Here is a 17621-nt window from a genome sequence, read left to right as displayed (position 1 = left end):
AGTATAAAGGCCAGCAAAGAAACAAGCCCAGTGGGATGAGATTTCAAATTCCAAGTTCCCTGGTCTTCATAAAAAACAGAGAAAGGTCTCTGGAAGAATTCCAGAGGCTTTTGGGAGGGGGCCTTCAGGTCTATCCCATAATGTGGGTGAGTGGAGGGGTGCCCTCTAGTGGTGACAAGAGTTAAATTTCTCATAGCTTGACTCTGGGATAATTATAAGTTTCACTCATTCTTGTCTCTCCCACACTTATTCATTCAACAGATATTTACTGAGCACTGTGCCAAGCAACCCTCTAGATGCTAGAGTTGTGAAACCAACAGAGACGGTTCTTGCCCTCCTGGAGCCTGATACTCTAGGGAACAGTTCTTACCTCAGTACCCTAGCCCCACTTCACCTCTCCCCTCTATTATTCTGTAGCTAAATTGGCCTCCTAATATTCCAACAGGCAGATATTGTTGCTTCAGAGTCTTTGTTATCTGCTATTCCCTTCCGCCCCAGGAAAGCAGGTCCCTGCTTCTTTGCATTGCTGGTTCAGGTCTCAGCTCAAAAGTGACCAAGTCGGAAAAATGTGAACTTATTTTGTTCGTTGACTGCCTATTCTCTTCACTAATATATAAGATTCCATGAAAGTTACTATTTTCTTGGAATCCCTTAGCCTAATGCTTAATAGGTGCGCAGTAAACTTACTGAAGGGGCTTATTATCCTATACCCCAGCTTGTTTGAGAGGATAGTGAACTGTAAGTGAACGAACGGGACAAAACATACCACAAATCTCAGCCCTAAAAAAAAAAAAAAATGCCGTTGCACACTACCTGTGCCCCCTTTGTCTGCTTTATCTTTCTTTTCTTTTGATCTGCTTTATTTTTCTATGCACTTACCATCTTCTAAACTATTATAACTTACTCCTTGGTGTTTGCGTGTCCCTGCTACTAGACTAGAATGTAAGCTTCACGAAGGCAGAGGATTTTGTCCATTTGATTCACTACCCGACCCTCAGTGCCCAGAACAGTGATGGCACCCAGTAGGCGCTCACTTTGGCCACCTGATGCGAACAACGGACTCATCTGAAAAGACCCTGATGCTGGGAAGGATTAAAGGCTGGAGGAGAAGGGAACAGCGGATGAGATGGTTGGATGGCATCACCGACTCAATGGACATGAGTAAACTCCGGGAGTTGGTGATGGACAGGGCTGGTGCGCTGCAGTCCATGGGGTCGCAAAGAGTCGGACACGACTGAGTGACTGAACTGAACTGAACTGAGGCGCTCCATACACAGAATGAATGAACTCTGTCTACATCAGTTTGCTGTTTCCTGCAGATCCTAAGTCACGTTATTCCAAGGAGGAAACGGGCTTCAGGAGGCGACCAGAGGTGAATTCAGGTGGGCCGACCCAGGAGTCCGAACTCTGGGAGAAGGGCCATAAGAGCAGCTGCGGAGATGCGAGGCGCCGGCAGCAGGAACAGAGAGAGGCCGGGGGCTGAACCGCTTGCAGGAAGAGGCGCGGGCGCTGAAGGCGCCTGGCCAGGAACTGTAGGCGGTACCGTCCGATGAGACGAATCACATGACTTACACTGACCACGCCCACCTCCGATGGGCGGGGCGCATGCAAATTATCCCAGGCGGCGGCCAATCGTGTCGCTCGCCGAGGGTCCGGGTCCGGGGATCCGGGACGCTTGCTTGAGCGCAGGCTCTCGTCTCTGCTGCCCCGGGCTTTTGCAAGGCACCGGGGCCCTGTAACTTTGTGCTGTAGTCGCTTCTTCGAGCTATTTGCTTTTGGCGGCCAGCCGGCTGAGGCCGGACCCGCGCTGGGGCCAGGCGGCGGCTTCCTCAAGCGGAGGCGGAGGTGCGGCGCGGGGTGGGGGCCACTGCCCTAGCAGGCGCCCGGGCCGGCCCGCGCCTTTGCAGCGTGCTCCATGCATCCGGAGCCCGCCCCGCCCCCGAGCAGCAACAGCCCCGAGCTTCCCCTCAGCGGCGGCAACAGCACCAGCGGCAGCCGCCGGAGCCGCCGCCGCAGCGGGGACGGGGAGCCCCCGGGGTCGCCGCCGCCGCCGCCGCCCGCCGTCACCTACCCGGACTGGATCGGCCAAAGTTACTCCGAGGTGATGAGCCTCAACGAGCACTCGATGCAGGCGCTGTCCTGGCGCAAACTCTACTTGAGCCGCGCCAAGCTCAAAGCCTCCAGCCGGACTTCGGCTCTGCTCTCCGGCTTCGCCATGGTGAGCTCTGGCCGCCCTGCCCTGCCCCCTCTCAGATCCTGGCCGCTGCCTCCCACAGCCCCGACGGGGCGCACAGGGGAGCTGGCTGGGAGGGCTAGATGGTGTGAGGGTGAAGGGAAGAGCTGGGAGAAAGCTGTCGTGGACGCTGGGAGGGCCGGAGGTGCTGGACATGAGAGGCGGACAAGTGACACCCGTAGTGGGAGGTTGGGTATCATACAAATGTCCAGGGTTGGGGGGCTCAGATGGGCAAGCTTGATGCGGCGAGGAGAGAGAAACAGCAGGATGCTCGACGTAGATGTAAGAAGAGTCCCAGGCATGTTGAAGTGGAAGGGAAACTGACGTAAGTAGTCTGATCTCTTTGGGAGCAGGTGTCAGAAGGTTGGGAGGAGAAGGACCCCTGAGCCATCTCCCTAGTGCCCCCACACTTGAGGCCAGAAGGAATTGGCCAGCTTCCTTTATTATCTAGTAGAGGGGATTTCCTGATACCCTTTCTCCTGTTGTATTTTCCGAGGGCCTCAGCCTGGGGGTTTGACAACCACTCCCCACCCTCAGTTTCTGCTCCAGAAACTTGCCACTGAGTCACTGGGTGTGGGGGAGGAGGGTGGGACATGTTCCCGTTGAATGGGCTCTTTCTCGATGTTGGGGGTAGGCTTAGTTTCCCCCCTCCGCCCCTACCCCCACCCCCACCTCCTTGTGTGCTGGGTTGGAGTGAGAACCAGCCTCTGGCGGGTGGGGTAGGTGAGGCTGCAGGTTGGGCTGAGAAGTGGCTCTGAGGATGCCTTCAGGCTGGGAATCCTGGAGTCTCTCAGGACAGCTACAGAATAAGTCCTGATCTCAGCATGGATGGGGTCTGCCCCCCCTCCCCCAAGGTTTTTAGCCCAGAGCACTCTTGCCTCACTGGCGAGTGAGCTAAGCTCTTGACCTTGGGGGAGGGAGTGGCTGCACCCTTTGCATTTTCTTGGGAAGGGAGTGTATCTGGGACTCTCCCTGGGCTCCACAAACTCGTGGGTGATGCAAGAAGTGAGAACCTTTTAGAAGCCCTAAGCAGGCCTAGAGCACCCGGGGCCATGGTGGCAAGACTAGCTGTCTGAGGTAGGGGACGCGCTTTCCTGAGTCTGCCCTGGCTGCCTGTGCAACCTCGGACAAATCCCTCTGTGGGCCTTGATTGATTCCTCAATTGATGAATGAAGGCTGCTTCTCAGGAGTTTCTCTGACTTTAAGCATTTAATCGAGGACTTCCCTGGTGGTCCAGTGGCTAAGACTCCACTGTCCCAATGCAGGGGGCCCAGGTTTGATCCCTGGTCAGGGATCCCACATGCTGCAACTAAGAGTTCATGTGCCACAACTAAGATGTGGCACAGCCAAATAAATAATTTTTTCTTTGAAAAAATTTAATCAAGGAAGCCTTTGAGAGGGAAGGATAGAATGTGTGTGTTTGTAAGAAGTGTCACTCTAGTTTTTAGTTTAGGTCTATAGGAAAGGATTCTGTTCCATCAGCCCCAAATTCTAGGAACAGCTGACACTTAGCCAAGCGCCCACCAGGTGCTTTGCACAGTGTAGATGCCCTAACTGACGCACTAAGTCCTCCACTGCGCTTGGAGGTAATTTTGGTATGGGACCTTCCCAAGGCCACACAGCTCTCTTGCTGGAGCAGGATTTGAACCCAGGTTGGCTGGTATGCAGAACTCTCTTGGACACTTATGCAATTTGTGGTGTATGGAGCTCTGAGCCCCGTCTTGCCAGGGATCTCTTAGGACCAGGCCTTGTAGGGAATGAGAAATAGAGCAGAAAAACTTCTCTTGAGGAAAATAAAATGTTACAGTTAGGGGGAAGGGAGTGACAACAGCGGCTGTCAGCTCTTCACAGCAGTGAATTGTTTCAGATGGTGGGGTGCCTGTTCCCGTTTCTCTTGGGGTGGTAAATCCATAGCTGCCCAGGCCCCTTCCCATGCCAGGAGCAGTGAGGAGGCAACGGGTGAAGCTTTTCTGCCTTCTTGAGTCGTCTCTTAGAAGCCGGGCCTTCTGATCAGATGTCACCTCCCTCTTCCTCTTGCTAAAAACAGTGTGGGGAAGTCAGGCTGCAGGGGCGGCCTGTGGCACTTGGTGGGCCTTGACTCAACCAGACTGTCTCTTGGGGACCTTTATGCTACCCAGCTCGGGTGGAGAAGGCTTCCTGGCTCCAGCGATGAAATCCCCAAAGTTCTGCCAGCAGGGAAGGCTGAATCCCGTGCCCACTTCCATTCTGGGAAGGCACTTAACAAGAGAGTATCTGCATCTGCCACGAGTCTGCAAACAAGGGGGAGAGATGGAGTTGGGGTGGAGAGAAGGGCTCAAGAGGACAGGTCCGCCTGCACCCTGCCCCCCACCACAGGCACTCAGCCTTGTGAATGAGCCTCAGAGAGGAAGGGGTGCCATGCAGACAGGTGCTATGGAAACGGAGTGAGCAGGTTTCCTGGACTACTCTCCCTTGGCCTGTGAGTCAGCACAACCAACTTCCTGCCCCCAGAGGGCTTCCTTCTGAGAGACTGGGAAACCCAGAAGAAGTGATATGATGTGACCTTTGATTTCCAAGGGGTAGAGAGTTGGTGAGGTTGCCAGACTCAGCTGCGCACAAGGTGAAATTGAGGGAAGGTCTCCCAGGAGCCTGGAGGGCATGGAGAGACTCCCCTTTCCTGGGCAGAAAGGCCTGGACAGCTGCCCTGATGTGCTGAGGGGATAGGCAATGGGACCTCAGGCAAGTGCCTTTACTCTTTGGGGGCAGTTTTCTCGTGTGTACAAAGGAAACACATATTCTGCTCCTCCATGGACTTGCATGAAGAGTCATTACAAGGTTCACTTGGACCCACAAAGGGTTGAGGAATTGTCAGGATCTGATGATGGACCTTTAGGTGAGCCCTCTCTGGTCTACAGACAAGCATCCCACTCCTGATGGAGCTTCTGGAAATAGCACACCTTGTCTGGGTTCAGCATCCAGTCTCTAAAACCAAGGGCCCAGGATGTAGCAGAGGATCAGCAGTCTGCAGGTGCTCCTTGAGCTTAGGGTGCTGTGATTCAGGCCACCCCTGCCTCAGTTTACCTGTCAGCAAGAGGCAGCCAGCCTCGGCCTGACCCTGTCCCCTGGGGGCTATGGCAAGTGCACACGCGCACACACAACAATCTTGGTTTCCTGGGGAGGGCAGCCTGTAATGTTAGCCTAAGCAGAAGATAATTGGGAAGGTCAGCCTGTTGCCATAAACAAAATGCTTTCCATGACCTGGGATCAATTATTTTTGGATTATCTGCCTCAAGTTCTCTGCTTGCCAGCACCCTTTTGTTCCCAGGTTCCAGAGCGGGCTCAGAAGCAGCTTGGCATTTGTCTGAAAATGAGTTGGAAGGAAGGGCTCAAATCATAAGATGTTATTGAGCCTCTGTGACATGTTGGGAGTTCAGGGGGCATGGAGATGAGTAAGAAATTAGTATTACTCCTCATGGTGCTAAGTACTAGTGGTAAATATTACCACTGTTGATTAGGATCTTGGAATAGGTTGACACCTGCTAAGTACTCTCCTTCAACCATGTCTTGTGAGCTTCAGAATGGGGAGTGAGGGTGAGTGCCCAGTGAATGACTTGTCTGAGGTTACCTGGCTGGGAAGCTTCCAGGCCCTGTGACTGTGGTGTAGCCTCACTGCTGCGGGAGAGGAAGCACCAGAGAGAATGATGGAAGGACTGAGTTGGGAGGCTCAAGTATTGTAGAGTGAAGTAAAGGACAGAGACCCTGGAGCCAGACTGCTTGAGTGGCATCCAGATCCCTGCTCTGCCGCTTAGAACTGTGCCGCTTAGAGATGCTGGGGAAGTTGCTTAATGTCTCCGGGCCTCAGTTTCCTCAGCTGTGAAATGGGAGTAATAGCAATAACCAACCTCAATGGGTCAGTGTGATGGTTCATTTGTATTTGCAAAGCACTTAAAATATACGTGGTCCAGGTGTGACAGAAACTCGCTCACCCTTGTCCCCATAATGCTGAGACTACTCTTTTTTGGCCACGCAGTATGCAGGATCCTAGTTTCCTGACCAGGGATTGAACTCCAGGCTCACGGCATTGAAACTGCTAGGAAATTCCTGGGACTGCTTTTATGAGAGTTAACTGGTTTAGAAGAATGTGATTCCAGCTAAGCCTTAAGGGTGGTAGAGTAGAGCTGAGAAAGAACCCTATATCAGAGGAGGCATCAGGAGCAAAGTTACAAGGATGAGAAATGATAAGGTCTTAGGGTAGGAAAGGCAGAGAGTCTGGTGTGGCTGGAGTTGAAGCCATGTCCAGGGATAGTAGAGGAAGGTGAATCTTTCCAGACTAGACAGTGCAAGGCCTTCTGATATAGGCAGTGGGGAGCCAGGGAAGACTTTGGAGCAAAAGAGTTCCATGATGAATTTTTTAAATATGTTTATTCATTTATTTATTTTTGGCTGAGTTGAGTCTTAGTTGCAGTATACCATGTGGGATCTCAGTTCCCTGACCAGGGATTAAACCCAAGTCTCCTGCATTTGAAGGCTGATTCTTAACTGCTAGACCACCAGGGAAGTCCCGTGATGAATTCTTGAATAATGTTGATGATGTTACTATTTACTGAACGCCAGGCATGAGCCTGGACCTTTTTTTTTTCCATTCATTTTTTAATCCTCAGAACAGTCCTTAAGGGTATGCACTGTAGGTGAGGAAACTAAAAGGCTCACTGAGGTTGCGATCATCCAGCTAGTAGATTTCAAGCCATGGTCTGTCTGACTTGGAGCCTTTTCCACTCAATCACCCTCTCGCCACGTTCCATGTAGCTGGCTGAAAACTGGGTCTTCGAAGTCTTACAGATGGATCCTTCTGTAGGCTGAGTCGGTATAAATGGAATTTTGTTAAATGCCCCAAGGGAAAGGCACTCCCTGCCTAGCTGAGAAGCCTCTTGGAAAACTTCACAAGTGCCTGTGCACATGTCTGGGGTTTTCAGCCAGGGTCTGTGTTGAGCTCTGCTGGTTTCTGGGTCCAGGGCTGGTGAAGGAGAGTTCTAGGGTCTCCCAAGGTGACACTGTGGTAATCAGTGTTGGGAAGGAGTTCCCTTGTAGAAATAAAACTGACAGTTTATGGGGCATCCTTGGTGGTTAAGACTCCGCCCTTCTACTGCAGGGGACGCAGGTTCAATCCCTGGCCAGGGAACTAAGGTCCAACATGCCACGTTCAGTTTAATTGCTCAGTCATGTCCGACTCTTTGTGACCCTATGGACTGCAGCACCCCAGGCTTCCCTGTCCATCACCAGCTCCTGGAGCTTACTCAAACTCATGTCCGTCGAGTCAGTGATGCCATCCAACCATCTCGTCCTCTGTCGTCCCCTTCTCCCGCCTTCAGTCTTTCCCAGCATCAGGGTCTTTTCCAATGAGTCAGCTCTTCACATCAGGTGGCCAAAATATTGGAGTTTCAGCTTCAGCATCAGTCCTTCCAATGAATATTCAGGACTGATTTCCTTTAGAATGGACTGGTTGGATCCCCTTGCAGTCCAAGGACATAGTGCTGCCAATAAATAAATTAATTAATAATGTTAATAAAAACTGTGACAGTTTACACTTTTTAAATTTCTTGGCCAGGCTGTGCAGCATGGGGGATCTTAGTCCCCCAGTCTGGGATTGAACCCATGTCCCCTGCAGTGGAAGCACAGAGGCTTACCCACTGGACCACCAGGGAAGCCCTAAAACTTCTGAGAAAAGTTAAACAAGAGCAAGTTTCTCTCTGGTGGAACTTCTTCTCAGGGGGCCTTTAATATGCTTCCCAGAAGGGAATGCCCCAAACTGATAGAACCACAAACTCTTCAGAGGAGAATCCTCTGGGACCGTGGTTTGATATTCCTTTTTAGGAGCATTGATCTAACCCAAAATGGGCCACCTTTTTCTGTGAAGTAAATATTTTCAGCTTTGCTGGCCACACGGTCTCAGTGGTAACTACAGGTGTCCCCCCCACTTTTCACAAGATCACTTTACACCTCCTCGATTTTACAGAAGACCTGCATTTGTACCTGTTTTCACTAGCCTGAAAGAAACCCAAAGAGAATTTTTACTTTTACCAAAAAATGGTGAAAGTCGGAAACAGCATGCAGCATTTAGTTTGCAGCTAGCAGTTGTAGAGGCAGCATGCACCCTGAGGGGTAAGACTGATGCCACCAAGCTCCTTTCCCAGGAATCACACTCAGCATCTCGGCATCAAGCTGTCAGAGCTCTGAGCTGTGAGCATCAGTGCTTTAATCTCAGTTTATTTGTGCATATGTTCGCAAAATATCTCCTAAGGTAATTGCTCCATCCCTTTAGGCCATTTCAGCTCGTGAATGGTTTCAGAGATACATTACGGGGGAAACCTGTCCTCAGTTCTGTTCTGGCTTGAAAGCAGTCACCGACCTTAGCGAGTGAGTGGGCGTGGCTATGTGCTAATAGAACTTCCTTTGCAGAAAGTACATTGCAGGCCAGTTTGGCGACCCCTGGTCTAGGTGATGGTCTCCAACAACACTTTGAGTGCACACCCCACTCAAAATATTGTCAACATTAGACTTAGTATTCATACATAGATATATGGTAATGTATGATATGAGTTGCTAGTAAAGCGTGAGTATTAAAAGGTACATAGGCGATCCAGTGGTTAAGACCCTGTGCTTCCACTGCCGGAGTTGTGGGTTTGAGCCCTGGTTGGGGAGCTAAGATCCCTCAAGTCACACAGCATGGCCAAAAACTAAAAATTTTTTTAAAAAATGAATTCTTTTAAGGTACATAGGAACTTCCCTGGTGGTCCAGTGGTTAGGACTCAGCACTTTCACTGCCAGGGCCCAGGTTCAATCCCTGGTTGGGGAACTAAAGTAAGTAAAGACACAATATTGAAAAGTTTAAAGGATGAGCCAAAAAAGGAATGTCATGAGAGTTCTCCTATGGTCTTCTGGTTTCCAATGGATCACGTAGGATTGTCTTCAGGCACTTTAGAGACCCTGGGTCAATTCTGACCTTCATTCATTCCTTTAACATTCGTTTCCTAAGGCCCCTGGAGGGACAAGGGAAGTGTGGGGAAGCTAGAGAAGCAGGAAAGTAGAGTGGAGGAAACCGGACATGTCGTTACATCTTCAGAACGTGTTTGGCAAGTGCAGCAATGGAGGAGCGTTGCTTATCACCATCTGAAAATACCTCCCTACACCTTCAGTGCCTGTCATCCTCCCTGAGGCAGGGATTCTTCCTTCTGTCTTCCTGCTTTCTTTGTCTCCAGCAGAGCCACAAGATCCTCCAAGCACATAGTCAGTTCTCAGAAAAACTTAGAGAAAAAAGTTCTCAGTAAGTTCGTAAGGGCAATTCCCTGGCAGTCCAGTCGTTGGGACTTGGCTCTTGTGCTAGTCAGGGTGCAGGTTCGATCCCCGATCAGTGAACTGAGGTCCCATAACCCTCACAGCACCACCAAAGGAAAAAAAAAATTGTCTGTGATTGAATGAATGGCCCCATCCTCACTTGGAGCGCCCTGGAACAGAGGTGACTTGAGAGAGACCGGAGGTGCTCGAAATTAGCCAGATGAACAGAAGACTAGGCCCGTTCTCTGCTCCCTCCTGCAGCTTCAGCCTGTTAGTGACTCGTGACAAGAAGTGAGTCGCCACCAGCATTTTAATTTTTATTGGAAGAAGAGTGGAATGAAGTAGAAAGCAGCCGCATGTGTCACGTGTTGTAAGAGTAGACTGGATTAGCATGCTTTAAAGATAATTATTGTTTGGGGAAACTTGTTTCTGTTATAAGTGGGTATGTGTCTATTTATGGAAACCTTTGGAATACTGCGCTGTAGTGGTCAGAAAAGTTTGTAAACTCTTAGAGGAGCCCTCAATCCTCTCTTAATAGATGGTTTGTATCTGAGGTGGGGGCCGCAGGCTCAGATGGCCCTGGGTGACCTGGGGTGACTGTGGCTTGGCGGCCTGAGTGATCAGGAGAAGCGCAGGCTGGGGAAGGCAGAGTTATGTCTCCCAGCTGTTGGGCGCCCGGGTCGAGCCAGGCATGGGAGGGCTGCCTCCGAGGGGCCCAGCCTTCTAGGCGCCAGGTGGCAGGGGGTCTCCAGGGAGCCCAGCAGGAGTGAGGAGAGGTGGTTGGCATCCGGGTGTGGTGGGCAGACACCTGGCAAAGCCAGCCAGGCCCTACCCTTCTTGGGATCACAGGCGCCTCTTAGCCCATGGGTGAGGTTTGATGTCCCAGTGGGGGGCGGGGGAGGGAGGCATCGGAGGTCCACGGACCAGGGTGACGTGGGGCTGGTGGTCCCTCACCCCTCCTCACCCTTTAGAACCCATGTGTCCAGGTTTAAGCAGGCCCGTGGCTGGCTGGGAGCTGTTTATTTTGGGTTAACGGCCCAGCACTCTGGCTATATTTACCTTGCGAAGCTGCTTGCAATCTGATCTGATCTGATCTCTCTCTGGGACTCAGCTGGGGCCCTGGGAGTCGCCTGCCAGATTCCACGAGGCCCTCCTGGCTTTACCCTCCCTACTCTTGGGGAGATTTCCCAAGTGGGACACATTCTGAAAAAAGCAGTCGTTTTTCTGCTTGTGAACAGTTCTCATCAGGAGACCTGATCTGTGTCAGCCATTCCTTCCCACAGCGCCAGGACATGGAGCTTGGTCCCCCAGGTGGGGACAGTACCTAGAGCCAACCAGTGTGGTCAAGTTCCAGGAACTGTAGGGCCCAGCACAGTCGATGGGGCTTCTTCTGGAGCCCATCCTCCTCCTTGAAGGAGCTCGGTTCACACGCTGAGCTGCCCAGCCTACCTAACCCCCTCCTCCCAGCTTAGGACCTCAGGGGAAGTTTTGGAGTCCCCTGGCCAGGTGTGTCCCAGCAGCTGCAGTGTTCTGGCTCTGGGGCGTGACAAATGGTGTGGCAGCAGTGCTTCCTGTCCCGCTGCGGTGGTCAGCTGTGCTTTGGGGCACACATTCTCCTTCCACCTGGGGTTTCTAGCAGGGACAGCCTTAGAAAGAGGCAGACTGGGTCCAGAGTGGGGCGTCTGAGCCCCTCCCCCTCCCTAGGGGACAGAACGTGGGGTCAGCTCTCACCAGCCTCAGCTGAGGGCATCCAGGAGCTATTCGTCTTCCACTTCAAGCCCTGTGTTTTTCTTTTTAACTGAGATTTATTGAGTACCTTCTGTGGGCTGGCCCTTTGTTAAAAACATGTCAAGACCTCATTTAATCTCCTTGGTGATTGTCTTAGTCTGTCTGGGCTGCTAAAACAGAATACCACAGCCCCGGTGGCTTATAAACAACAGATATTTATTTCTCACCGTTCAGGAGGCTAGAAGTCTAAGATCAAGGTGCCAACAAACGCAGCATCTGGTAAGGGGCTGACTTGCTAGTTCACAGACACTGTCTTACTACTTGCTGTGTTCTCACAGGGCAAGAGCGGTGAGGGGGTCTCTGGGGGTTCTCTTTTATAAGGGTGCCAATCCTATTGCAAGGGCGCCACCCTCATGACCTAATCACCCCAAAGGCCCTACCTCCTAACACCACCCTGGGGGTTAGGATTTCAAATATGAATTTAGAGTGTTCACAGACATTCAGTCTGTAGTAGCAGGTGTGAGGAAAATGCTGTTAACCCCTTTGCACACGGGCTTTAGAGCTAAGTGGACTTAAGTATAGATCCTCCACTCAACAGCAGAATAACGCTTGGGACTGCTGACTTCACCTCTCTGAGCTTCAGTTTCCTCATTTGTGAAAACGTAATAATGGTGTTGCTAATTATCATTGATGGGCTTCCCAGGTGACTCAGTGGTAAAGAATCTGCCTGCCAATGCAGGAGACACAGGAGACAGACGTGAGTTCAGTCCCTGGGTCGGGAAGATCCCCCAGAGGAGGAAATGGCAACCCACTCCAGTATTCTTGCCTGGGAAATCCCATGGTCAGAGGAGCCTGGCGGGCTACAGTCCATGGGGTCGCAGAGTCGGTCACGACTGAGCGACTAACACACACACACACACATACACACACATAGCCGATTAACGATGTTGTGATAGTTTCAGGTGTATAGCGGAGTGACTCAGCCATACATATACATGTATCCATCACTGACGCTTTATTTAAGTGTAATATAGATGTATATATGCATGCCAGGTCTTATGCTAAGGGCTTTTATTCATTAATCTGTTTGAATCCTTGTGGCAAGGACTTCACCTCTTCAACCCCTGTGGCATTGAGAGCTTACCAGTGGAGGAGGCAGTTTACTCTTAATGGCTCTCTAGAGGTAGAGATACCAGGTTTAAGGGAACAGATTGGTGACTGTATATGTTGGCATGTTCCCCCTCCCCTCCGCATATAGGCACCCAGCTCTGGGCCCCATGTACCTGATGGGTCTGGACATTTCCAGTGAGTGAAAAAATAGCCCGTGGGCCTAGAGCAGCTAAGCAGCTGGCTCTCCTGCTCGTCCTTTCTCCAGTTTCAGCTTCCGGGGTAGCAAGCCAAAACAGGAAGAGGAAGTGCCAGGGGTGGGGAGGAGGCAGGAGGTATGCCCTGCTGGAGGTGCTCTCCCCTTTTCCAGCATGATCAGGCCTGAGGACAGAAACCAGGGAGCCCGGGGTACAGCCCTTAACCCGCCGTGCCCTGATGCCCTAAGTGCTAAGAAATCTCAGCATTGGCCTTAGGCCACCAGTGATCCTAAAAATGGCCCAAATCCTCATGGCGCACTGCCCCAGATTTATGTGAACTTAAAACATTTTACAAACTCCTGGGCTGAGAAGTTTATACAACCATCAATTGTGGGAATTCCAAGACAAAAGTCTGCGAATCCTGTAGAAATTGTCTGAAAAGCCCTATGACTATATATACCTGGGTGTCTTAAGAAATATCCAGTATTTTCACCAGATTCTCAAAGTATCTGACCCCAAATCACCTCTAGATGGTGACCTTAACCTTGCCACATCCCCTCCTTTGTCAGAGACAAAGGGAAGAGTCTTGACCAAGGTTACCCAGGGGGAAGCAGTGGTGATTCTGGAGCCAAAACTCAGGTTTGCCAATTTGGCTTTGGTGTCCTCAGCTCAGGTTGGGGGATAGAAACCCAGCCCAGGCAGAGGAGTTTCATATAGAGATGCTGGGATTGGGAGTGAAGTTTTTTAACTGAATTACAACAATACTAATAAAGCTCCTTTTATTGAGGGTTTACTCTAGGCCAGGCACTAAGGATTTGAAGTGAAGTGAAAGTCATGCAATCAGTTTGACTCTTTGAGACCTCATGGACTATTCAGTCCATGGAGTTCCCCAGGCCAGAATACTGGAGTGGGTAGCCTATCCCTTCTTCAGCGGATCTTCCTAACCCAGGAATCAAACCAGGGTCTCCTGGTTTGATTGCAGGCAGATTCTTTACCAATTGAGCTGTCAGGCAGCCCAAGGATTTGATGTGGGATTAATTCAGTCCTCACAACTCTCTGAGTTATATACTAGTATTCTGTGTGGTTTTTTTTTTTTTTTTAATATTTATTTGTTTGGCTGCACTGAGTCTTAGTTGTGGTGCTCAAGATCTTCAGTCTTCATTGCAACACATGGAATCTTTAGTAGCAGCATGCAGATTGTTGGCATGTGGCACTCGGAATCTAGTTCCCCCCAACCAGGGATCAAACCCAGTGCCCCTGCATTGGGAGCATGGAGTCTTAGCCACTGGACCACCAGGGAAGTCCCTGGGCTTTTTGTTAGTTCAGCCATGCTGTGCAGCGTGCAGGATCTTTGTTCCCTGACCAGGGATCAAACCTTGATAGTGAAATTGCTGAGTCCTAACCCTGGAGTGCCAGGGAATTGCCCCTATAGTCCTCCTTTCCCCCCCCCCCCCCCCACAGATGAGGAAACTGAGGCTCAGAAAGTTGAAGGAACTTGCCAGAGTCACATAGCCTAATAAAGGGCAGAGGAGTCAGGGCTGGAAGCAGGCAGCCTGGCTCCAGAGCCCATGCTCCTAACTACTGCCCCACATTGCCTTTCCAGGCCTCAGAAGGCCGAAGAGGTACAAGAAATGAAATCAGACAGGGCCAGGTATTACAGACAAGAAAGCTGGAAGGAAGGAGCCCATTCCCTCCCCAGGAGTAAGGAGGGATCAGGGCAGGTATGGAGCTTGTGGGTACATTTTAGCCTCAGCCCTCCCCCTTCTGAGCCTGGCACATACACAGCAAACCCTTTATAAAGGGTCATTCTCCTTAATGGTATTGCCATTGGCACTTGCGCCCCAGTCTCTGGCCTCGGCAGGCAGCCCCTGGCAGTGTGCCCACCACCCGCTTCTCCCAGCCCAGGTCTGATGAGCTGGCTTCTTTACATGGGGGTGATTTGCAAGGCCCAGGTGAGAGGAGGTGGGTGGCGGGGCCTGGAGCATGCCCCTGGTAACCCCAGATCCACAGGTCTCCAGGAACTGGGGAGCAGCTAGTACGTCAGCCGTGGGGCTCTGAGCCCAGTGCTGGGGCCGGAGGAGGAGATGGCCCCAGGGCTTGCAGTCTGCACTGCAGCACCCGTCACAGCCGTCACAGCCCGTCTCTTCTGGGAAGCCTCTCTTGACTCCTTTGTGGTTGGTGCTCTGTGTTCTCAGAAAGGGCCTGGTATGACCTGGGAGGGCCTTCATCTCTTCACCCCACGCCTCCTCTTATGCCCAGAGCAAGGCAAGAAGAAACCTCTCCTTGGGGATGGGAGTGTGGCTCCAATAGGGAGGATGCCTTTTTTCATTAATGTAAACTCTTTTTTTAGTCATAGTGAAATTTACATACAACTTACCATTTTAACCATTTGTGGTGACTACTATTTGGAGGGTGTTTGTCACGTACTGAAAGTGTTAGTTGCTCAGTTGTGTCCATCTCTTTGGGACTGTCTGGACTATCGCCTGCCAGACTTCTCTGTCCGTGAAATTCTCCAGGCAAGATACTGGAGTGCGTTGCCATTTCCTCCTTGAGGGGATCTTCCCGACTCAGGGATCAAATCCAGGTCTCCTGTGTTGCAGGCAGATTCTTTACCATCTGAGCCACCAGGGAAGTCCAGTACTAGGAACTCTCATTTAATTGTTAAAATGAGCCTATGAACTGATATGATGTCCCTATTTTACAAATAAAAGTGCTGAGGCTCAGAGAGGTTCAGTGACTTTCCCAAGGGTAAACAGCTCAAGAGTAGCAGAACTGGGATTCAAATCCAGGCAGCCTGGCCTCGAGCCTTTTCTCTTTATCAGTACTTTCTGCCATTTCTCAAACCTAAGTGGGTGGGTCTATCATCCCCGTTATACAGATAACAGAAGCTGAGGCTCAGAGAGGCCTCAGAGTGACTTACCCAGGGACCAGAGCCTGATGGGAGGAGACCCTCTGAGCCGTGACCATCCTTGTCACTCAGCCCACCTCTCCCCGCTCCTCCCCCCCAGGTGGCAATGGTGGAGGTACAACTGGATGCTGAGCACGACTACCCTCCGGGGCTGCTCATCGCCTTCAGCGCCTGCACCACGGTGCTGGTGGCTGTGCACCTGTTTGCGCTCATGATCAGCACCTGCATCCTGCCCAACATTGAGGCCGTGAGCAACGTGCACAACCTCAACTCGGTCAAGGAGTCGCCTCACGAACGCATGCACCGCCACATCGAGCTGGCCTGGGCCTTCTCCACCGTCATCGGCACGCTGCTCTTCCTGGCCGAGGTCGTGCTGCTCTGCTGGGTCAAGTTCTTGCCCCTCAAGAAGCAGCCAGACCAGCTGCGGCCCACCAGCAAACCCCCAGCCGGCGAGGCGGCTGCCAACGTCAGCAGCACCGGTGGCATCACCCCAGGCCAGGCCGCCGCCATCGCCTCCACCACCATCATGGTCCCCTTTGGCCTGATCTTTATCGTCTTTGCCGTCCACTTCTACCGCTCACTGGTCAGCCATAAGACGGACCGACAGTTCCAGGAACTCAACGAACTGGCCGAGTTTGCCCGCCTGCAGGACCAGCTAGACCACAGAGGGGACCACCCCCTGACCCCGGGTAGCCACTATGCCTAAGCCTCCCTGGGCTGGGCATTTCAGAGCTTTGGCCTTATGCCCTTCCCCACGACCTTGTCCTGCGCCAGCCTCAAGGACAGCGTGTGCAGGGGGCTGGGCTTTCGTCAGGGGCGGGGGGCAGAAAGTGGAGGAAAGAGGGTTTTTTTTTTTAAAGAGAAGTTATTGCACTTTGAAACTTTCCTCTAAGAGAATAAGCACTTCCTGTTCTTCCAGCTCCAGGGTCACCTCCTGCTCAGAGGCCACCACCGGGAGCCAGAGTGGGGACAAACGCTCCCTTTGTCCCTCCTCCTCCCCCGAGCAGGTACCACCTGGATGCCTCCTGTTCTTTGCGTCTTGCCCTCCCTCCCCGTTCAGCGTCGGTTGTGTGCGTGTGCGCGTGTGTGAACACAGAAATATACTCATAAGGGACACCTCCTCTTGTGTCTGTATTTGTTGGGTCTGAACTGCCTGGCGTTTCTCCCAGTGGCCCAGTCAGGTGAGCCTCTAAGCAAAAAAAAAAAAAATTTCAACGTTTTGGGATATTTCCAACCTATCTGAAAAAGTTGCATGAGCAGTAACTGAAATGTCTATGTAGGCAGTTCTTACCATTCACGTTCTGTTTTATAGTTACAGGACACTGAATTAATTGAATGCTGAACCACTGCTCCTAAGAGAAAGGGGTTAGGTTCCTGCGAGCATCTGGTCACTTTTTTTTTTTTTTTTAGTTTTTTTGTTGTTGTTGATATGGACCATTTTTTAAGTCTTTATTGAATTTGTTACAGTACTGCTTCTGTTTCGGTGTTTTGGCCAGGCAGCATGTGGGATCGATCGAACCTGCACCCACTGTGGGCACTGAAAGGCAAAGTCCTAACTACTGGACCACCAGGGAACTCGCTGCATGTTTCTTTTTAAAGACACCTTACTTAAAATATATTTTTTAAAGATAGCTTAACATTGAACTTAACACAACAGCACTGTCCCTTATTTGTAACACACACGTATGTTCACTGTAAGGCATGCCACTCTTCCTGTGCTCCTAACACTGTAAACAGTGCTTCGTTGCTACCCTTGGGGGTCATTTTAATAGTGAAATCACCGACTTTTAAAAGCCCCCAAATATGAGGGCTTTTAAAACCCCAAAACTCTGCCCTCCCTCCACCCCTCGCCTCTCTCTCCTCAAGTGGAGGTGGGTGGTGGCCAGGGGGGATGTGTCAGCAGCACCCCCGACAGGTGACCAGGCGCCACTGGGCGCATTTCTACCATGGCGATGCGCCACTGCTGACTCTGGGACGACTGGGAAGGCCTGTGGGGAAGGTGGCTCGGGGCCCCATCATCCCCTCATCCCCTCATCCCCAGTCGCTAAATAGGCTGTGAAAAGGATAGATGTTTACAGCATGAGTTGAAACTAAGGCAGAGGGTCACCTTGTTTGACCTCAGCAAGTAGACAGATTT

At 51.4% G+C, this 17621-nt stretch overlaps 1 protein-coding gene and 1 non-coding gene across 2 annotated transcripts; both read left to right on the top strand.

Annotated features, from left to right (window-relative positions):
* Nucleotides 1-1679: 1679 nt before the first annotated feature.
* ORAI1 (ORAI calcium release-activated calcium modulator 1) lies at nucleotides 1680-16605 on the top strand. Its single transcript, XM_052654696.1, has 2 exons — nucleotides 1680-2218; nucleotides 15585-16605. Exons 1-2 carry the CDS (start codon nucleotides 1916-1918, stop codon nucleotides 16188-16190), a joined length of 909 nt encoding a protein of 302 aa, XP_052510656.1. The 5' UTR covers nucleotides 1680-1915; the 3' UTR covers nucleotides 16191-16605.
* TRNAE-UUC (transfer RNA glutamic acid (anticodon UUC)) lies at nucleotides 8994-9065 on the top strand. The gene has a single exon. It is a non-coding gene; the product is annotated as a tRNA-Glu (tRNA).
* Nucleotides 16606-17621: the final 1016 nt, after the last annotated feature.

This window comes from Budorcas taxicolor, chromosome 17 (assembly GCF_023091745.1).
Source record: "Budorcas taxicolor isolate Tak-1 chromosome 17, Takin1.1, whole genome shotgun sequence".
NCBI classification, from domain to species: Eukaryota; Metazoa; Chordata; class Mammalia; order Artiodactyla; family Bovidae; genus Budorcas; species Budorcas taxicolor.
The sequence above is the reverse complement of the archived record's forward strand: the minus strand, read 5'-3'. Positions and strand labels throughout refer to the sequence as shown.